General features: G+C 40.7%; 1 protein-coding gene across 2 annotated transcripts in view; it reads left to right on the top strand.

Moving 5' to 3' along the window:
* The window catches only part of macrod2 (mono-ADP ribosylhydrolase 2), a 387,793-nt gene that overhangs the window by 248,794 nt on the left and 115,505 nt on the right, over nucleotides 1–23,494 (top strand). For both annotated transcript variants that reach the window (XM_041049346.1, XM_041049345.1), the window contains exon 6: nucleotides 20,776–20,897. In XM_041049346.1, coding sequence (XP_040905280.1) covers nucleotides 20,776–20,897 — 122 coding nt within the window. The remainder of the gene's footprint in view (nucleotides 1–20,775; nucleotides 20,898–23,494) is intronic.

Genomic DNA, 23,494 nt, shown 5'->3' with positions numbered 1-23,494 from the left:
GCAGTTTGATTCCTGCTGGATCTCTGCATGTTAAGTATTTATTCACACACAGTGTAATAAAGCACATTAGGTGAGGCCAACCACCAAATTCCACATGACATAATGTGAGCATTCACGGTGCAGACTTTCCCACAGATGAATACCCACTATTACTCAGTATTACTCAAATAATGCTATTCTTTACATTAAAGAACAGCATGTCCTTGAACCTAATTTTCTATTCAGTGATCTTATGTGGACAGGAAGATGTAAACTTTAAATTTTACGGGATGTGTTTTTTAATGTCTTTTAGTTGGCAGATGCGGTTAAACAGAGCTCGCAGCTAATTTAATTGTGCATATCTGTTCATGCTTGATTTTCAATGTGTATTTGAGGGAGAGAGAGAGAGAGAGAGAGAGAGGAGTGGGAGAGGGAGCTTCAGGAGACACAAGCTTTGTAAACACGTACAGCTGTATCCTCTTAAAGCAGGCCCCGTGGCTGTCCCCTCTTCTTCTCTATGTGTAAGCTATCATGTATTTCTGTCATGATAAGGGGCAATGAAACTCAGGGCTTGAACAGCAATAATTAGTTATGTTCCACAGTTTCCTCCCTGTCTTGCCCTCTCGTCCTCTCTCTCTCTCTTTCCTCTGTTTGTTTGGTTGGGGGGGAATCATTGTGGTCGAGGCTGAATATGATTAGTTTCTGTTTTGGTTTCTTTTTTTTCCTGAAGTATATTTTGTTCCTCCTCAAATTCATTGTGCTGCAGGAGCAAAGACTGGACTCGGACCCACAAATCAATGTCTTATATTGAAATGCCCTGTCGATGGTTATGTTTGATGCTCATTATTTCAAGTTGTGTCATTCCGTGTTTATTCAGTGCCAAGACTTTGTCATGCTGTACTGGATTCTGTGCAGGCCGCCTCAGTCTTAGGGTAGTGTTCCTCTCTTTCTGTCTTTATCTTTGTTTGGATGTCTCCCTCTCCAGGATCACCAGACTGTGCAGCATAAATCTGATTGGCAATGCATCACTGCGGCAATGTGTTTTTCTTTCACGCAGAGATACTAAGTGTAAACTGCTAACAGAGACACATTGAAAAGGCAAATGTGAGAAAAGAGAAGGAAAGAGATGTTAGAATTAGTGGGGATGCTTTGAAAACAGTTACTCCATTCACTGTAGTCAAATATTGGATGTTAACTTTTTTTTTCCTAAGCTTTTTTCCACAGTGTGAGACAAGACCAGCACAACATTTACTCAGGATGTCAGCTCAGAGACCTCAAAGGTCAGAACTGTACAGACTGCTACCACTGTGCCGTCCTTTAAAACATTTTAATAGCTTCTACTTAGTCATTTTCAAAGTTTTATTAAGCAGTTTTGACCACTAGAAATGAAAAACTCCAAAACTAAATTTAGGAAATAGAGCTTTTATTACAAAGTGGATTTATCAAGTTGTTATCACTATCACCTTGGCATCCGGCAGATAGAGAGCAAATTATTTCAGGACACTGCCGTGTCAAATGTTGAATTTAAGCCTAGTATTAACTTTCTTGTCTCGGAATTTATGTGACACATCTTGAGAAGCAGTCGTTTCACGTTAGAGTCATTTGATTCAAAGCTGAAATCTTAAATAACTCTTTATGGCACTTTATATAGGAATAAAAATTTTACAGATCTTTATTAACCATGAGAACATCCCTGACTAATTAAGTGTCTGACAGTGAGAGTTAATCCTTTCAATTATTGTTTTAATCTATTTTTAACATGAGTTTTAAGTAAGCAGTCAATACTGTCACCACTGTCACTTAAAATGTTTAGATAACAGGTGGTTTATTTGTTAGGTCTAATTTCTAACTTCAGTATAATCATGTCAAGCCCCGTAAATTTATTTCAAATAGCCTAAAACCACAAATTTGCTATAAAGGGATTTACAGTCTATAAAACAAATGACACCCTCTATCTTTAGACCTGACTGTGTGTGTACTATAGTGACAATAGCAGATTTTGTCTTGCAGAGACGTCCTCTGTAAAGGCTGCTCTGGGCTTGTCCACTAGAGATATTCTCCTGGGTAATTAGGCCCCCAATAGAACCCAACAGAGCCACTTTTTTTGCATGGAATACAATTGTCTAACACTTCTGTTTTTTTTCTTTTTCTTTTATCCTGGCTTAAATAGAGAGATGGTGTCCTCTTTTTCAACGCTTCATTTGTCCTAATGCTCTTTTAAATAGGCTCCAGCTATAGAGATGGACAAGTATTCTTGTGGAACTGCTATGTGCGATAAGTAGCCTCTCATTTGACCGCCCTTGCAGGCCAATTATAAAGCTGTACCAGGGCAACACCTCTTAAGTCTTTCTGTTATTGAACCTCTCTGGTCTCTCCCTCAGTTTCTCTTTTTGTCTCTGTCATTTTGCCTCCTTTCGTTTCCCTCTCTGTCTTTCTCTCTCTCCCCCTGCGGCAAAGAGTAGAGAGGGCAGGCGTGGTGATGGCCAGCCCTAGTGTCCTTTAGTGTCCGATAACAGAGCCTTCCCATCAGCCGCCTGCCTCAGCCAAGCAAGGCCTGGCTAATGGATTTGGCTGGCAGGCATACATCCCTTCATCCCAATTCAGCCACCCTGCTCTCTCCCACACCTCTCAATTATTCAGTCTCCACTTCTATGCAAATGGTTTCCTATTGAGGAAAAACCTGCCATCATTTTCATCTGGTTGTTATGTGTGCTGATGCGTGGGACTCCCGAGACTTGTCGACTGTGACATATGGTATAGCTGGTGAGATGGAGCATGCTGCCTGCTCGCCGATCCCTCATCTCCTTCTAGGCGAAGCTCCATCAGACCTGAACCATTAGAGGCTGATATATCGAAGCGCCGTTCACAAGTGGTAACACTCTCTAGCAGTTCCCTAGCAACCGCCGCAAGCGCTGGTCTCTTTCACTGTAATGCTCAGTTGCTTAGCTACAGAGACTGAAAAACCTACACATGGCTGATCTCCCCATGGAGTCAAGGGCCAAAAATCGGTGGTATCATTCAGAAACTGGATCAATGAATAGACGCGCACAGGAAGAGATGTCACAATACACTATTCTCTAGCTGTCTGTGAAGTCTGGATATTACAAACATCACGTCGGATATTCTCTGCACTTGAAATTCCACCACCTCTCTCATATGTCCATGTTACAGTGTATTACCCCAACACCTGACATTTGAATTGAAATGATTACATGGTGGAAAGCTAGCATGTGTCTTGATTGCATTTGTGTATGTGCACTGCTCCTTGGAGGAAGAGGGTGAATGAAGGGCAGTGGGTGCAGGGGAAGAAAGGATGGGGTTGAAGGTTTTGGAGGACTGTGTAATTAAGGCACATAAAACAGCCAGCTTCGTCGGCAGCAGGAAGGTGTGCTGCTGATTTAGCCCTTCCCCTCCATGCTGGCCACCTGTTAGATTTATTTCCCAGGTCAGTGGTGGGCGCCTGCCATCATCAGGCAACCTGCTTCTTCCCTTGGCACCGTGGGAGGCCAGCAGAAGAGAGGGAGAAGAAAGGGGTTATACTTGCTGTATAGCAAGAAAACCTAAACCGAAAGCAGTTACCTTTGTTTTCCCCTTTTGTCAGCTGGGGCTGTGACTACCAGTTTAGGGCAGACTTCAGAAAACAAACCGTTTTTGTCTTGAGATACATTTTGAGAGGTGTTGAAAGTTCTAGGAAATATATTGTTTCCTTCTGCTGTTTTCCGATTGTGTGGAGAGCAGTGTGTGAGAGAAACTTACCCCTTAAGTCATCAGGGAGACATTGTGCCCTTCCAGTAGCCTACCTCAGCAATGTCACACCCCACCTTAGCAGATGCTTAAAGAAAACACCAGCAAGCGCATTTACCCCCATTTCACACTCTCATATTTCATTTTCACGTCCACTGAGGTTACCTTTCCATTTTCTTCTCCACTGCAGATACTGCAAAGTGAAAATGGTATGTTATCTGTTTATTTATGAGAACTGCAGTAAGGGCAATGTATTTACCATAGCCACAGATCTGTGTGTATTTTGAAGGCGTCTCAGAGGTAATTTCATGACTCTGTAGTTAGGTTTATGCTAACAAGGCCTGGGTAGACACACCCCCAGATGGCGGCATGTCTCTGCCCCCTGAGAGGCAGGCACCGCTGGGCACCATCAGGCAGTGGCAGGGCCTGCTACAGCCAAAAATAATTAAGCACGCTGTCACAAGCTTTTTGCTGTATTCGCACAAAATTTTCATCCAAGTCTCAACATGGGAGAAGGCCCCTGCCTCCAGTCTTTTCTTTTCCAGAGACTCACACACACATACACACAAACACCCACACACACCCACTGCAGCACTCACTGTTTACACATGATGTCACTGTCAGTGCAGAAGAAGTAGTCTTTGATCAAGTGTCTCAGAGGAACAGCACATTGTAAACAACCAATAAGATTAGATCCTCCATAGGGCTGTAACACCTCATTTATTATTGCACACTTTATCAGACATGCATGATAATGGAAATTATTATACTTGCTCGACCTGAAGTGCTGAACATACTGTGTTGTACAATTCATATTAATGTAATATATAGATATATTTGATTACATGTGTACAGTTGCATCCTTGCAGCTTCATGCAGCTCTAAATTAATAATTACAATGAATTGTGCAGCAGCCCACATGAGGTATGAATCCCATTCTTAGTTGTATGTTGGCAGACTGTGATGTCTGTGGCCACTGTTTCTATGACAACATGGTAATCAGTGCAAAACCGATCATGCAGTTTAATGCTACGCAGGTATACAGTGACATATAATATTTATCTTTATTTACATATCCGCCTTATTAGCTGTGATTGGTGTGATGGTTGCAATAAGTAATTGCAGCAAAGGAAACAGGAAGCAGCTCCTGCCTCTGCAGCTGCCTCTGTACTGAGCGGCTGAAGGCTGCCTCAAGCCTGTGGATTTGTCTTCATTGTCTATGCTGCATTTTTTATTGTTAAAAGGCAATACAGTGTCACACATATTCCATGCTACAATTAAAGTGCCTTAGGCAAACCTCCACAGTATTCCACTGAAGCCTGTGCTATAGGATCTTTTCAACAGCATCTGCATGTCTCTTTGGAGGTCTGTTATATAAAGGCAAACATTGTGCTACCCCTTAATGCTAGTCGCAGTGGGTCCTCATCACTCATGACAACAAGAAGGTCTAATTTGTGCTGTTCCACGCACAGAGCAATAAAACATGATAAAGCAAAGACAGGGAGGAACATATGTGGCCGAGTATAGAAACCCTAACTGTTCCTCATAGGTAGACAGATGCTTTCACAGGCTGAGCTTTGGAATATGCCTCAGATATCCCACAGATAGTTTACACTGGCAGTTACCAGAAGTTATAAATGTATCCACATCTTACTACTTGCATCATCTTTACCTCACCTTACTGAGTTATATAATTGTCAGCTGCAGGGCCTTTGGAGTGTAAAACTCATCTGTATCCATCATTTATCCTGAAGTGTACAGGCAGACTGACATTTGCTGTCCATCCTTTAGATTCTCTCTGTCTCTCCAGTCAGGTGTGGAGAACTATTTTCAGCTCTGTCTGAGCGGCAGCACTGATGTGTGCAATGTTTTTCACCTGCTCTTCATCATTTCATTTCATATCCTGAGCGGGTTTACTTTGAGGAAGTGCTATCTGGCTGATGTGTCGGTGTGTTTTTGGCTGCTTTGGGGTGGATTTAAGACATTGTTTTTGTTTTTTGCCTCGCTGCTAAAAGAGCATCCTCTCGGCTTTTACAAGCTTTCTGTTCCACATGGTCTGAGTGCCCAGACGTACCTGAATAGAACAGTGTTTGTTCTAATACCTGAAAAATAAAGGTTTTTATAAACTACTATGGTACTGTTTGAACGGAAAAGTTTTTGATAACATGAATCTCAATTGATTGTCCCTGGATAAGAAAAGCAGTGACGCCTATGTGTAACTGTATAACCTGGATTATTTACTTGGGTTTTTTTTTTTGAGTCTTTCATTTTTTCTCTCTCTTTCCATTTCTCTGTACTTCTCTGTACTGGTGTCTCTTTACGTTGGGCTTAAAACTGAAATCAGATGGTGAGGCATATTTTAAAGGTCACTATGGTAGTAGTAGGCATCTGCTGAATCTGGCAGAAAGGGAGACCTGCTTGTGTGCTTCCAGGCTCCAGGCTAAATGATTTCTCTTAGCCGGGGTGAAACTGATGGCTGATTGCTCAGCTCACCTTGTGCAACCTGGAGGTAAAAAACATTCCCCGTTAGTCCTACTGTGTCTTCCATCCACCACTAAGGTCCTTTGGTAATTTCTCTTGCTCTCCTGCGAATGTGTCAGCTAAAAGAAGCAACCTGTGCCATTTACTGCATTCAACTAAGAAGTTCTCATACCCCTGACCTGTACTCTGCTTGTGTAGAGACCACACATTGAAGCTCTTCTGCCACGTCAATCTAACATCGTACCCCAAATTACCTCATTAAGCCCACATTTTTGTGAAAGTAAGATAAATGCTCATGAAACATGTGGCTCTGATTGCCAAAATACTCTGAAGAACAAGAGACTGTTGTGCAAAAGGTTGGACTGCTATGAATTATGGGGGCTGGAGGGAGGGAGCAGGGATAGCCTCCCGTCCATCATGCTGCTGCACTCGGGCCAACACTGCTCACAGCACTTGTGTGTGACCCAGCTATACATGGGGCCTCCCATGTTTGTTGAACATATGGAAACATCACCCAGCTGCCTGTGTCATCAGAAAGCTCACCCTAAAGTGCACTGTGTCATTAGTACCATTAATGCGAGCCTGCTGAGAGATCTAGCGGCACTCTGTTATCTCCTGTTTGCTTTCCTTATCTGATGGCTCTGAGCAGTGCAGCTGGAAGGCCAGCAAGTTGCTGCCCCCTACTTTTAGAAAGATGAGACCACTCCAGCAAATGCTTCTCTTTTACTTTCCACCCAAACTCTAGTTTTTGTGTTATGTAAAATTTTAATCTTTTACGTTTGTTATGTAATGTACCCCGTCTGATGACATGACCAGATATCTCAGCTACTCCTAGGAATGGGAAAGGGGAAAAAAGAACATTAATTATCCATTGTTTAAAACGGTAACTTCAGCATTTTTGAAAAGCCTTTGAAAAGCAGTGGCAAGGTCAAACTCTGAGTTTAGCATAGTGCTCAGAAAGAGACCCCATAAATGTATGTATTTTAGCATTTCCCATGCCACTAAAAGGCAAGAGTTTATATGTGCTCTACTAAAGGCTTCTCCCTGGTGAGGCATTTCTGTCGGGGCTAACAAAGCGAGCGTATGCACAGCATGGCACAGCCCTCGGTACAGAAATGGCTGCATATGTGATAAATACACACAGCAAATGAATTGCAGTAAAGCAGGTGGGGAGCCGTCCGATGCTATGCATGACCTTGCATTTTTTTAGACATAAAGCTTTGGAAAATTCAGCAGTTCCACAGATTTAATTTACAACACCACAGAGAGACAGATAGACAGAGAGATACAGGGGGAATTGAAGGGAAGAAGAGAAAGAGAGATTGACAGAAGCCAGAGGAAAAAAAAACGACAAAAAGGAAGCAGAATTGAAAAATCTCATTAGGTGCTAATGAGATTAGCACCTAATGAGATTTTACTATACCATCAATCCAAAGCATCAGCATCCAGTGCACGTGTACTCACCGTGAGGTAACTTCAACTGTTTTCCAGCATGTTTGATCTGTGCTGCGCCATGTGGCCATGTGTTAGACTATGAGTAATGTATTCCCATAAGAGCATGTTTCTTATACCTTTTGGTCGCGTTGCACAAGCGGGCATTCAGCACACTGTGTATGTGTGTTCTCTGTCCTTTGAAGTATTATGTGGCAGGTGTACCACTGCTAGGTAGGTGCATTCTTTTTGTCGAGTCTTCCTCCCTGGAGGAGTTTGGTCGCAGTTCTTCTTCATCCACATGGGGCCCTGAAACTGTCTCAGTGGGTGTTTGGAGGGAGGGGTGAGAGAAGAGAGGAGTGTGAGAATGACCTCTATTTATTTCTATGGGGCCCCCTCACAGAAGTTGTCAGTGCTGCCTCACACTGATGGACAAGTTTTGATGCTGTTGTAGATAATCCATCTTTGTATGTGTGTGAGTGCATGGAGGAGTGTACCTTTTGGGACCCAGGTCCTGTGAGACCGCTGGATGGGTCCTTGTCACAGCTTCTTCAGTGGAGGTACCTGAAACAGGCACAGATAAGAGCCTGCTCTGGTGGCCCTCACAGATGGGGCAGTAATGGGGCCATACCCCAGTTCCACTGACTGAAGTCTCTGGGAAAAATAGGACCGCCATAGTCATTCTTCTGTCATTTCTGGGAGGTCATTTCTAGCACTAGCAAAGTGCCCACAGGTTATGTAGAAAAAAGACTTTTTCTGAATGCTGCCGTTGTGGTGGGTTGGCGGTTAGCTGCACTGCTTTCCTTCAAGAAGACAAACTTGACTCCCTGTCTGATCAGTATGGATTTTTTTTTATGGTGTTGTCCCAGTGTTTGCATTGTTTTCCTCTCTCTTTTGCTGTTTTCCAGTAAATTGACCAATGCTGTAAAAAGGAGTGTTGGTTATTAAACCACCGGGGGAATTGGCAACTTGTGTTGTTTCTTCCTATTACACAGACAAATTGCATGAATGGTTTTGCTTCTCTTAATGTGTTATGACATTCTTAGTCAATATTAGATAATACATAGAATCAAATTCCCTATAGCTGCAGTGGTAATCCTGAAGAAAACAACGAACATCAAATTGATTAGCTGCATCGAATCCCTCAGACCCACAGCTGGTTCAGTCGTGAAGGAGATAGTTTGTTGTGATTAGTCGTGTAATTAAACTGCAGAGGCTATGAATACATGAGTAATGAGTGGCACCCTGGATATGAAAGATGTTCATAAGTGGGCTGTCTATTTAGTGGAGCTTTGGGTTGAGATGGACCTAAGCGTCACCCGTTCCTGTTAGACAGATTGCAGGAAAAAATAGGAAAAAGCTGACCATCTTGTTTTGAGTGAAAAGTTGCTCCTTAAGGTCACTGCCCACTACTTCCACTTTACAACTTTTTTTTTTTTTTTTTTGGTGAAATGGACAAGTTTTGCCAACTGCAGGGAGCTGTTTTTGGTCCTCAACAACAAGTAACACCTACGTTAGCATTACTAAGCACTAAATGAATTTTTATGGTTCTAAAGTCTATGAATGACTGAATTTATAAATAAATTAATAGCACATCTTCTAAAAGGGAGCAGACACATTTGTAATGTGCCCTTCTCCTTTCTCTGCTGATTCATACAAAACTAACAAGTCTGAAAAGCGTCGTTATTTATACAGAAAAGATGCTCAAGTACTTTCCGGGACATGGCCAGATTAAATAACCATTTCACATTCACATGAAGACAGGCCTCAGTCCAGCCCTAGGGAGAGAGCAGCTCTTTCAGCATGAGATGATGCAGCCCCCTGCAGTTTTTTCTTATTGCAGCCTTGTGAATGTCAGCATGTTAGCAACTGTCTGACATTTTTTTTTCTTTTTATATGTCGTAACAAGATTTTCAAAGGCCTTGTGGCATTATCATATTACTTTGAACTCCTAAAATAAGAGAAAGCAAAAAAAAAAAAAAAGTCCTCCTTCTCAGTGCTTCAGGGCCACACTTAGGTCGACACTTGCCAAGCTTGTAGAGTTCATCATTCATTTGAAAGAGTGGGACGTCAAAAGTTATTGTCTGATTAACAAAAATATTTTTTTGCTTCAGGCTGTAATATAAAGCATCTCACTTTTTCAAGTCTTTTGGAACAAATGGGAGCATAGAAGTCAACAATGTTGAAAACACAATAAGGACAACACGAGCTGGAGGATTGTTTTGATCATTTTCAGCTCTGTTTTATATTTGTAAACAAACAAACTTGTCATTTGAATAATGCACAGGTGTCCACATCCACAGTGTCTACATATACACACGGAAGCCCGAACAGTAGTTTTTCTTAAGTTTTAATTTAATTTGATATGTTTTAATGAAACACACTTCTAAACTAAATATAAAAACACAATGAAACAGTATGAAGGTTAGTGATATGTTACCTTTGTGCCTTTCTTTTTGTCTCCAGTATGGAACTATTTCAATTTAAAATGTTCACCGTTAAGTTATGAGGGAGCTTGTGGAGATAATGTATACAGTTAGTAAGAGAGCCAAGACTTTGGAATAACGTGTTTGACAGCAATCTGCACCACCACCATCAAAATACCAAATAAGAGAATATTTCTTGGTCAAATGCAGTTCATCCCTCCAGCAGAGTCCAGAGATGCAGTCAGGTTGTTTTGGAGGCTCAAGGCGGAACAACACCTTAGAAAGACACCCATCTGTATTTGTGGTTATATTGGTACCTTGTCCTGCTGATGTTGTCTGTGTTGAGCTGATTTGTGAAATTGGTGTTGAAACACAGACAAAAAGAAGAGGCTTTATTTCCCTTTATTTCAAAATACATCATTTCATCTTTAACTGAGATATTAACTTTCATGTAGACATTTATTTTATGGCTCTTATTGCTAAACTGTTGTCTGCTGTCATTATTATTATCTTCTAATTTTATTATTACCATTACCTTACATTTCATCAACACTTGGTTTTTAAAAAGAAATGCATAAGTATTAACATGATACGTGTATGAATTAGCACAAAATTGAATATTTCATTTTAGTTTTTGATTGGTACTGTACACGGATTCATGGGAACTGTAAAAGTGTTGTCCTTGCTTTGTTGGAGGATTCAGGATTTAAGAAAATCTCCTTAACGAATTAACAAAACTCGCAGCTTGATTGTCCGCCGGTCCCCAAGTCTGTTGGTAAGGATGAAATACAGTGGTGCCACACAATACTATTTATTCCCATTTCCTAACCCTTACTTACCCAAACACAGACTTGAATGTGCCTTTGTAATTACTGTCATTAGGATAATTTGGAGAGCGTGTGGCACATGTTGCTGGAATGAGAGCATGCCTAATTTCTCCACCCGCAGTGTCTTCCTCCATCAAATCCACGTCGGGCGCATATGTCTTAATTGAAATGACGGGTAATAGCATCTGTGAAGGCCACATCACTTTCAGTCTCCCTGCAGCTGTGCCACCACAACTGTGTGCGTGAATGTGTACAGCTATGTGCATGTGTGTGTGTGCAAATCTTACTGAGATTTGAAAGATTCATGAAGCTCAACTCACCAGCTCAAGGACCTGCTTGCACAGCCAGACCCCCATAGAATTATGATGTACTGCCCCAGCTATTTGGCGCCCTAATCAGAGAAATGATGAGATGCAGTTGAAGTCAGGTAGAAACATCACAGTCTAATGTTCAGTGGCAGAGATGAAAGGCTATATTGAAGCTGTATGTGGTTTGTTTCTAACATTTAGTACAAAACGAACAGAGCTTCAAAAGGAAGGTTTCTGTTAAAGCTCCAGCATAACAGCTTCTGGGGAACCCAGAAAGTAATCAATAAATTTAGTAATTGCCTATTGTAGGTGGCTATATATATATATATATATATATATATATGTGTGTGTGTGTGTGTGTGTGTGTGTGTGTGTGTGTGTGTGTGTGTGTGTGTGTGTATACATATATACATATAGATGGATTATATCTGCCTGTAGTTGTCCAGCCCCATCAGATTCATCACAAGCATCTCTCAAAGGTGTCTCTAAGGGTGTCCCCGTGCCGTACAGGAAAATCCAAAAGTGTATTTTCCTCACAACATGAATTACCCAGTTACCCAGCAGGTCTGCTTCTTCTTACACACAACAGTGTCGCTGCGTGCTGGGTCTGGGCTACATCACCGCATATGTAGCCATGTCATTCCTGCAGAGACACTACTACCAAACTGAGGCTTGTGGATGCAGAGTAAGTGAGATGCTGTGGTTGCACTTTGTGTGACATTTTAGCTAAAGTGGCCTACGATTTCCTTTGTTCTCTCAGTTTCCTCAACAAAAGCTCATTAAAATAAATATCCCTCCATTCTCTTATAATGTTACATATAAAGACCATGTGCTTTGTGTGTGTGTGTGTCTGTGTGCGTGTGCATTGCTTATGTGTGGATTTTTCCTTTCAAACACAGTATAAATGTCTATATTTATTTTCACATTCACATTTTTGACCCTACCAACTGATATAGTTATATATATTCACTCGATACCTGTTTACATTTCTATGTCATATTGTGTTGTCTTGGTGTACTCTTTTAAGTTTACAAATTATAGGGAGCATGACTTGTTTTGTGCATCCACAGTCTCACCTCAGACATGGCAAAGCTGCTCTCATATTCACACTGTATTCAAGACATTCAGAAAATGCTTTGAATAACTGGAAAAAGAGCAAGCGGCAGAACTAGCGAGCTCTATTGAGAGCAGTGTCACCTGGCAACTCATTCAAGCTTAGAGGAATGTTATAGAAAGCCCAGAGCAGTGGAAACAGCTGGTGGTGCTGCTCAGTGACTTTCTCCCTCTGTCTTTACTCTGGGCCTGTCGTCCCTGTAGACACTACCAGGGCCATTCTTACAGCATGTGTACAGCAAAACAATCATCACACCCCCAATGTTCTTGTCCTTCAGTATGGGGCAAGTGCATACTCACTCACTCTCTTTCTCTCTCTTTCTCTCTCTCTCTCACACACACACACACACACACACACACACACACACACACACACACACACACACACCTACCTACCTCACCTTCTGTTCAGTACAGTAAAGCAGTAAAAATGTGTGCCAGCAGGCTGAGAGATGGCTTTCCAATTAAGTGGTCTTTTCTTTCACTCGAAAAGCTTCTTGACATTTGAAGGCAGCGTGGATTGTATTGTACTGTACTTCCTGTCTGTGCGGATGTGTGTGTGTGTGTGCTATATGTGCATGTCTGTAGTGTGATTCTGGAAGACTGAAACGTCTCATTGTAACTTACTGGCCTTGACAGTGTGGAGAAGCACTGATCAGTGTTTCATGGAAATGTCATGCTTCTGAGTCACTCAAATGGTCACCTACTCTCACAGTGGAAAAAAAAAGGTCCTTAAGGGGCCTCAGCAACACGCACATCCATTAATTTATGTAACATCAGATCTGTGTAGTGAAATTTTAGCTTTTCTGGGTCTGTGTGAACTCTTGTATTAACTAATTATCTGTCACAATCAGCAAACACATTCCTGTGAAATTGCATGTGTGCAGGTTGCTGTGTCATCATCCTTTGTAACTGCTCCTCTCCTGCTCTTTACCCCTTAGCCTGTTTAAGTGTGACAGAATCTCAGTGACACACACAATGGAAAAGCTCTTTGAAAGCCAAGTGTATGAATAATCACTAAGACACCCTTAATCCATTTTTAAAGAAGGGAATATTAATGCACTAACAACTGTATCTGCTCGGCATGAGGCAGATGATTCCAGGTCTGCAAAAAGCCCCCCCCCCTTCAGACGGGAGCTTCAGCGAGCATTAGGGGATCACTCTGCACTCTCTGTCACCATGACAACACCAGTTCCATGTCCGAGTGGGTGTACACACTTCATTTAGTAATCCTCAGTGACCAACATGGGAACAGCTGTGTGCATGCTGAGAGGGTCCAGGCTAGCAATCACTCCGGAATACACTTAATTACTGGAAATGTGATCACTCTTGTGGGCACCATAGAATTAGAATTTGAGTGGCAATGGCTGGCAGCTAAGATATACAGTGCATACAAATTTGTTTTGACTTTTTTATTGAATCATACTTATTTCCCTCATACGTTTGACGCCATTAACATCGTCTTAGAGCTTTTGTGTTTAGACAACATTGAAATGCGCATTAACAGGTAGATTTTTCCACGCCTTAAGATGTCACATTTTAGCGCGTTAACACTCACGTACCTGTCTCAGCCAGCGGGTTGTTCCATTCCTGTCTAATAGGGGTGTTAAAAAGGAAGTCTGAGGCACAGCTATTTTTAGCTGTTGCTGTTCCCAGCCGAATAGTTGGTGGAGCTCACAACCCAAAATATTAGGCTGAGCTTATGGCTCACCTATAATGCCTGCAGTTAACTTTATCACGATGATGCACCATTCAGTATCACACTTTCAGTTTAGCAACTCTGGATTACGTTTCATATACATCATTTCCTTTGCAATGTATACGCCAGCATCAGTTATTTATGCACAACATGCTACCCTGAAGACCACAAGCAAGTGCGCAGCATCTCTAATGTGTGACGTCGTCTAGAAACGCAGGACCCCTGTCAATGCAGTGTACCTCTCTGACACACTCTGAGCGAGTTACATGTAGAGATGAAGGAACAGGAAACGTTGGAGAGCCCTTTGAAGCACGATGCCATCTCTCAATTTTTTTTTTTTCATGGGCCATTGAGCACTTTGAAGAGACAGCTTCATGACTGACAAAAGATAGACATGTCCCCTCGGTTCACAATGACTGGCACTTATCTGCTGTCATGTCAAGATGTGTGGAAGCAGTCATTAATTGAAACCAGCATGTATAGAAAAGTTAAAGGGTTGATGTTTTATTTTGACTGGTTGCCAAAGCAAAACAGTGTTTAACAAGAACATGAACTGATAGGGCACTGAGTTTACTGTAGTACATAATAAATGCCATGCTACTACTACTGCTAATAATAATAATAATAATAACTGCTGCTCTTTTTTTTTATTTTTTATTACTATTTTTAAACTATAATGTAACTGCTTGCATTGTTCGTCAACTATTTAAGGGGAAAATCCCTGCCCGGCTGGAAGTGAAACATTCTTGAGAAGTTTCAACCCACTGAGAGTACTACAGCAAAAGATTTCCCTGTATGCTTTATTGTTGAACTATTCTTTAAATGATATTCCCTCCTCCATTCTCTTGTTTTTTTGTTTTGCTTTCATTTTGGTTTCATTTATGTTGTTTGGGGGGGAAAAAAAATTCAATATTAATGGCTCACAGACGAGATTTCAGTGAATGCTGTGTTACTTTATTGATCCTCTTTCTTCAATTTGCTCTGACGCATTACACTGTAAAGCCTTTCTAAATCAAGTCTTATAAAAAGAGACAGTTGTCTCACCAAGCATCGTGTCCTCGATTTAAAAAAAAAAAAAAAAAAAAAACATGGTTTCATGCTACAGCCATCTGCAATTCACTTTCCTCAGGGACAATTTTCATAATAGACCCAGCATCCTTTGTGATAGTGCTTTTACTGATATTATTATGCAAAGATTTTTTTGTTCTTAAGTAGGAAACTATATAACAATATATTTAATTAGTCAGCATTTTCATTGTGTGGATCCACCCTTAAATATGAGAGCTAGGTAGTGACTGAGCTACACTGTGACTATGAAACAATTCAAAAAAAGCTCAGCCACTGCAGTGAAATCAAGACTGCTGTGCATAAAATGCAGTCACTGATTTTCAGCATCAGTCATTGAACTTTATTGAGATGCTTAATTCTATTAGCAATGCTCTCACCAACTGATATGTCTATACTCTCCAGACAAAATCTGGCCTAACTCATATTAACAGTGACTACATTTAAATTCAATTTTGGTAGAACTTTTTAATGGACTGTAAGTCATTATGTGCTTTGTTGATTCTTAAGTGTGGAAGATAATTGCCATGGGCAGCATAAAGCTGGTTTGATTACTGGTCTGCTCACTCTTGTGAAATAGACCTGGGTGAGGCTCCCATATCTGCATATCTCTTTGCTACTCACAGGGCTGTTACTGTACTTCTGGGGTTGTTGGCAAGAATGGGAGAGTTCAGGAGCAGCTACACTACGGTAAATGTGTTCAAGTATTTTCAGCCCTTTGGAATTGTTATTACGTGCAATGTCAAAGCAGCCTCAAAGTCAGCACAGGCAAGTAAAAATGAAAGATTGATTAGGCTGTGAAGTGCTGGTCCCTCTCTGAAATAGCACAGCACTTCGCTTCTAAATGAAGTCTAGATATTTCAAAAGATTTTTTAGTTGCTAAGAAAGTGGCGTCTTTGAAGTGAGCATGTCCCCTTGGTAGTTATTCCTCAGCTCTCCCAGAGCTGAGGAATATTTTAGTAGGCTCATCAAAGATTTTCACACACTTGCTCTACAATTGGTGTGTTAAGGGGTCATTTTCTGTCCATTCCACCCTGAATAGCCCAGGCGTACTGAAAATCACTTGCCACTAGAAATATAGCCTGCATTAAAGTTGTCTTTTAATGCTTCCCCATAGTGTTTTGTATTATGTCCTTAGTATTTTCTTTTTATAATATCTGCATCAGTCTCAGGCTGGTGTGAACAGGATGTGGACATCTCTTCACCTCCAACCAAAACAGCTCTGCTTGCTTTGGTACATCTTCACTGAAACTGATGGCTGCTCACTAAAATTGGATCAGGCTTTGTATGAATAATTGAAAATCTGTTTAAATGTGCCTTGATCAATCCCAGTACAACTGATTATGGCACATTGGCTCTGATCTGATCCCTGTCTCCATTACTGTCCCATGAACTGGATCAGCTATCAGTTCTACAACCGACATCAACTATGTAAATCTCTATTCAGATAGTATATCTCTTTCCGTGTACGTTGACTGACTGAAGCAGCATAGTGCGTTAAAATTGTGCAGTGATCTTAAATATTGCTGCTAATTCATTAGTACTGTCACCAGTGTCCATGTGTGGTGGTTTCTAATGCACAGCAGTGGTACAGTAGTTCACAGTATGAGGGTTTGGAGAGCAACGCTATCACACCCTGAATTAAAATTCTTTGTGGTTTACATAAAGTTTATTATTAGTATGACTTGAGAAGTGCATGTGCGAATTATGCCTTACACTTGCACTTCTGTTGTTATTACAGCACTCTGTACCTGATGGGTAAATATTTTAAGAGCATCTTTGCCTTTATCAGTATTTGCCTCATTATTCTCTAGGGCCCTTTGCTGTTACAGAAACATCCCCTACAAACTAAAGGAAAAGATAAGTCACACACTCTGATGTGTGTGACTTATCACAAAACAAAGGCTGTGTGCACTCCAAATTTGCTTCTTTGTAATCGTATCCAGTAATGCATTTTTTTGCTGTGATTTCTTTCAAGGTTGATTGAGCTCAAACAACAGAAGAAACACCAACAGTAGTCTCTCTACCATACATATGCATAAAGCTGGCTTTTGTTTAAAAAGGGATTTGAAATGAAACCAGATACTTTGTTGGTATGATAGTCCTGATTAAAAAAAAATATATGATAAAAATAACTGTTTTCTGTTGACTGTGCAACTTGCTAAATTTCTCCATTTGAGTGTTTTTCTTTTTTACTGACTTTCAAACATTGATTGGAGAAATGTTTGCTAATCATGGCACATTAGAGGTCTAGAACAGGCAGTATAATACATGCACAGTGGCACATTTCCTCCATTAGTATGAAAAACACTGACTGTCAACAATTAAAAGGCTCTGCTGCATCCCTGTTAAAAGTTAGTTTATAGCAGAGTTGCTCATGCTGAGTGGTCCTAGTAACAAAACACAGAGGATAAATATTCAGACATGCCTGAGGAAAACAATTTGCCCATGTTTCCCTCAGTATTGTGGGTTGTATGCAGTAAGTGTATATGTTGTCATCACATCACAACATTGTGACAGTCAATATCAGTGTGGTTATAGTATTTAATTGGGTCCTTACACCAGGAGCCCTTACACCTTCAGCTGCTATGAAAAAGAACAAACCTGCAGGATTGTTTTTGTTTTGTTGTTCTCTTTGTTTGTTTTTCTTTGCAGAGCCTATAAGCTCACAGGGAAAGAAAGCATGGTTTGAATGGCAATCATCAGTCTTTTCTGCTTCAGTTGTGTTACTGACCTTGTAGCCCCAAGCAAATCCGGTGCAGATATCGGTGTAAAGACTGCTAAAAAAAAACATTGCTGGGAATGAAGTTCATTAACTACTGGTGAAACTGGCCAGGACAGGCTCTAGAAGGAAGCATTAAATTCCTTAATGATTTATTTCATGTGCTCAGAGAAAATTGTGCTCTGATGTGTCTAGTAATTTAGCCTCTGTAGTTCTGTTTTGTTTCTCTACTGGTTCGTTTTGAAATGGCAGGCTTTTTATTTCCCAGTCATTGGCATATTTCCTTATTTTTCACATGTGAAATCTTCCTCTTCATTTGTGGTGTGAAGATTTGAAATTTTCTAATACCGACTGATTCATTTCCTCTCAACATTCTAAACAAGAGCTTCCCTTTAATGTATTTCATCAGGACATTTCTCGTGATGTTTTCTGCATCCGCTATCCCTGCAATCAAGCCCAACCCCCGCAGTGCAAGAGGACCGCCAGTAATCTTTTCAGACCCTCTAAGATAGAGATTTATGTGCCTCTTGTACGAAGGTTGCCCAGAGATAATGATAAACATGTGTTGGTATGTGCCTCTCAATAACGAAAAAAAAAACACTGATACACTGAAATGTGTCTGTCAGCTAATGGATTCAAATAATGATAAAAGCTGAGGTTTTTACCAGGAGAAAAAGAACAGTGATGATGAAGACCCATGTTGGATGGATTGTCTGCCAGAGCTTTTCAAACTCTTATTGCAAAGAGCATCTTTGTATAATTTATGTATTGAAAACAGTGCGGCCATAAATAACCATTTCCTGAGTCTTCAAACACAGTGAAAAATAATGTATTTGTATATATTTAGAGGAAGCTTTAACCTTAAAGAAGGAATATTGTCAAGGTTAAACTGTCACACTATACTCACAAAGTTGTATTTGTTATTATTACTGAGCTTATTATTTAGATTTGCATTTCTGCAGATGACTGGACTGGAGTCCTATAATTCAATAAAATTCTTATAATTTTACAGCAGCTTAATGGTCTGTAGCACCTCATTGCAAATAATCATTGGATTTTGTTGGATTTAGAAAATGACAGTGCCTTTTCCTCTGAACAGAATAAATAACCTCAGTTCCACCAAGGGTAGAGAGGTCATTTGTGTTTAAGTTTACAGAGATACTGAAGCAGCTGTTGGAGTGTTTTGAGCTCTACAGCAACTGGCTGTCATTCCTGTAATTTCCTTCCTCAGTTACAAAGTGAGATATGTCTTTCACCTCAGAGAAACACGGCTGTATGAGTATTTATTTGATATGGAAGTGTTGGGGATGTGAGTGGACACATTTGTACTGGTGAGATAAGAACTGTTTAAAGTTTCATGAATTCACCAGTAGTCTGTTTTTTTGGCGCTTGCCCATACTCTAATTGGCGTGTTGCCGTTCTTGTAGTGGAAAAACTTCATGAATTATGCACGAAAAACAACTTACCACGTGTCCCATTATAACCACATTGCGCTATGCAATTTTCAGCCTGCTATTCTGGAAAAAGACAATGCTTCAGACAGCTCCATCCTCATTATAGCCCAACCTCAGCTTAGCTGGGGATCACTCAAACCCCTTGTTTCTTACCTTTCCCAAACAGAAAATCTCACCCCCTTAAGCAATACCAGTGAAAGCCACTTGATTATAGCAGTTCCTCATGCATTTTATCATCCTGACCTATTAAGCAAGCAGACATGCAACTGAGAACTAAATTTAATCTATAAATGATTTATGGTCAAGTGGTGTAGTAATATAGTTTACATTTATTCTGTGGGAAAGTGAGGCTAAGTGTTTTACATTATAAGTAAATGGTGAGGTTAGGTGTAAGAAAACACGTGAGGTTACTGCATTTTAAAACACAGGCTGTTGTGTTGTCTTTGCATGCCCTCACATGAACCGGGTCTGAATTCTCAGTATTCATACTTCAACAGGGTTTAATATTTTAGTGCACAGAAACGCGGACTTGATGTGTTAAATTGCAAATGTATGAGTCACAGTTGATCTATATTTAATGGGCCAAGAATTGAGATTTACCAGCCGCCACTGCTGAATGAAGTAAAATAGTTATTTTGGACTCTGAAACAGTCTGCTTTTGAATAAACAGAAAAATACTCATCAATCCCATGATTGACCGCATGAATAATAGATTGCAGTGGCAAAATATTGCACCCAAAACATAATGACCTTTTTGAAAAAAAAAAATTCAGGTATTTATAGTAGCAGGGGTTTTTTTTCTTTCTTTTTTGGTACACATAGAGTTGTATAGTAAAATGACTTTTTACCGTGTCATTGAAATCCTTGCAGTTAGTCAGCCTAAATTTCAACACCTGTGGCGAACCACTTGAAAGCTCCGTTGGCGATGCAGTTGCTTCCATATTGATTTTGACCTGTCCTGTCCGACATTGAGAAGGCCAAGGGTAGTCAGGCAGAATGCGGAAGATTTCTGTTTCTGTCAAGTCACTGCTTACATTCTCTTATTTTCCTGTCATCACTCCTATGATTCAATTAAGAGGCTGCATTCCTCAGTCTGGCCAGGCCAGACGAGGAAACCAGTGATTGACAGGTAAAGACATTACTATGCGAAGGGGAAGAGAGTACAGGGAGAGATATGAATATTTGAGTAGATGGCATAAAAGAATCTTGTAATTGATTTTCTATCTAAGCTGTCGTTTTATTTACTGAATAAATGCATTCATTTCAGGCAGTGGATTGTTATTGCTGCCGCCATTGTCTCGTTGTGACAACAAACTTTATCGTATTTTGTATTTGATGATGATTTTGCAGATTCTAAAAACTTTGACTCGACTGCTCAACTTGCATGGCGGACAGCTAAAAGGTTTTACACCGTTGAACTTATCCTCACACTCTGTCGCACTTCGAGAAATACTGCCGACCATGTATAACCTTGCAAGAAGTAGGCTGTGCTGAAATGAGATTTGTGTGTTGTCCCTTTCCAACAGATGTGATCCACACCGTGGGCCCAGTGGCCAGAGGTCATGTGGGCCCTACCGAGAACAATGACCTCACCTCCTGCTACCAGAACTCCCTCAGGCTGATGAAGGAGCATGGCTTGAGCTCTGTGGTGAGTACAGTACACTAACTCACACTCATTTGAGGAGAAATGTGTCTCTGTTATGTGCAGCTCGAAAGAAATAAATTATATGCTGCTGTGTTTTTGTTTGACAGTGAGTAAGCCTTCAGTGAGAAAAGCTGTGTTTGAAAATTTTTAGGAAATTGGGAAAAGGTACAAGAACAAAAGGATTTAGCATCTTTCATTTTAGATACAGTTCTGAAAAGCCTTAATCTTCTTTATTTAAACAAAAGCAACAGAGAACACAACAAAATGGTAATGTTCCATGTTCCAATGAAGGCTTTTCATGTAGACTACTTTGGCTTGTGATTAAATGAAAGGCAGGTCTTTGTATCCACCTCTCCATATTGCCACAGTGAATAACTATGCAGTTTTGCCTTTGTCATTGTTTGGGAAGCCATTTTTGGGTCAGAAAACTGTGACCTTTCTTAAATTCTACGAACTCTTCAAAGTAGATGTATCATTTATTATTTTTCATTTCCAAGAAATTTAATGTTTTGCACCAAAAAGCAATTTCGGATGTTTTGATTCCTGCGTGTGTCTGTGCCACCTCTTCAAGAAGCATTTTCATCTTTAAAACCCCGGAAAAGCACAAGGTTTGGAGAATGTGGCTGAATCATAAGGGCTTTAGATGAGACAATGCCCACAAAATTCACAGCTGGCAGCAGACGATCATTCACACACACTACCCCAGCTTCTAACCTGCTCTGCACCATATGTTTCAGTCTGGTCCACGTGATATATGGATTTGCCCTGCCCACAGAGGGTAAACAAATCAGTATCACACCAAATAGCCACAAATCACATTTTCTGCACCACCCAACTGCCCTGCAGCCTCATCAGAGGCCAATCAATGGAAGTACTTACCAAGAGAGAGGAGACATAGATGAGTGCCAGTTTCATTAAAGATGATTGTGACAAATTCCTGCTCTGATGATGACTTATTGTGAGTGCAACAGGCACCTCTAGGTAGCAATTAAATGGATTGTGAAGCCAAATGACTGGAGTAGTTATGTTAAGTGTTTTGAAGTTATATCAAAATCAGCAGCATGCCTGCTGATCTTTAAACTTCCCTAATAACAGTTACATCCACTAAGACATGATGAGCCACAATGACATTACACTAGAATGTCATTTGCCCAGTAGAATAATTTTCTCTGGTGGGTTTGAGGCTTCATGGGCAGAGGGAACACCAAAAACACTGGGCCCCTCAGGCCTCAATGCAGGAACACTCTTCCAGCTTGCCTGCTTTCTTCCACAAACGCCCCAGTCCCTGTTTTGTTTCTGGCACATTACAAAGATTTATTTAGTTTAGGCCTATCTCTTGATTTATTTATCCAGTAATCCACATATTTATAAGAAACATAGTTTCTGTTTTTACTGGGAGCCGGCAAGATCCTGTCTAATGTATTTATACAGCTGCCCGGTGTTGAGATGGCCTTCAGTGAAAACAGTGGTGTTCCGTGATTGACTGGCCTTGTAGGATGAGCCTAGTCATTACATTATCTTAGCCACAGTCCACTTCATCTCTCCTTGCTGCAAGGACAACAGAAAGCCCTTTTACCAAAAGGAAAAGGGAAATAGCCGTTTCTTTCTTCAAGCAAGGATGTAGCCTTGATTTAGTTTTACTCTAGTCTGCCTTGAAATGCAAGACTTACTTGAAGAGAGGCTCTAAGGGTCCTCTAGTGCTAAATCTTTGTTAACAGACAGTCTTGCAGTCTCTTGGTGCTAGAGCACAAAGAGTCCAAGTTTTTGGTTAGCTGATCAGCGCTAAGCTCATTTTGACTCATTTGAAAGGGTCTCGCTATGAGCTTTGCTGTGTGAGAGAAACAAGAGATCCCACCGAAAACGGGCACCCCGCCAAGTGTGTCTACAAAGTGGGCAAAAAGAGGGGTGCTACGTTTAGGAATCCTAGACAGCTGGCTCCCTAATGGGGATTCCAGGACATTATAAAGGAATAGGAGTCAAAACAAAGCCCAACACAAAATAAACTTGAGCTTGAAAGATTAAAAAGAAGCAGAGCTTGGTAGTTAATCCCTGTTTTTTTTTTAGAGCTCAAAGCCACCCTTAAGGCTATGGACCTGTACGGCTACCACAGTCATCACATCAAAATCTTCTTGTGACTGTAGCATGTCAAGACAGGGAGTTTGCAGGGAATGGTACTGAGTTTCAGCACTGAAATGCCTTTCCTTTACCTTAGGGCAGCTCAGTGTGTATGACTGAACATTTACAATTATCCCCAGAAGCCAGAAATTCGAGAGAAGAGCTTTTCCTGTCCCTAAGTGGTGTTGCACTGATTTACAGCTCTACTGGGACAGAACTGGGGAAGATGGAAAACGTGACTTTTTGGGGAACCGCAGACAATTCCTAGCTGAGTTTAGGGATTCTGAGTTTCTATGATATATTCTTACCAATGCCAACTCATTGGAAAATAACAGCTTGAATGCGTATACATAAGACCATAAAGTTATAAAGTCTTCTTTGTTGGGTAGCTCAGACAATGGATCATAAGGGCATTAAAATCACACCCTTGTTTCTTCATATTAGTTCTGAGAAATAATTGGGTAAATTTGCAAAGTTATGTAAAC

The sequence above is a fragment of the Toxotes jaculatrix genome, chromosome 11 (assembly GCF_017976425.1).
Source record: "Toxotes jaculatrix isolate fToxJac2 chromosome 11, fToxJac2.pri, whole genome shotgun sequence".
In the NCBI taxonomy this organism is placed as follows: domain Eukaryota; kingdom Metazoa; phylum Chordata; class Actinopteri; family Toxotidae; genus Toxotes; species Toxotes jaculatrix.
The sequence above is the reverse complement of the archived record's forward strand: the minus strand, read 5'-3'. Positions and strand labels throughout refer to the sequence as shown.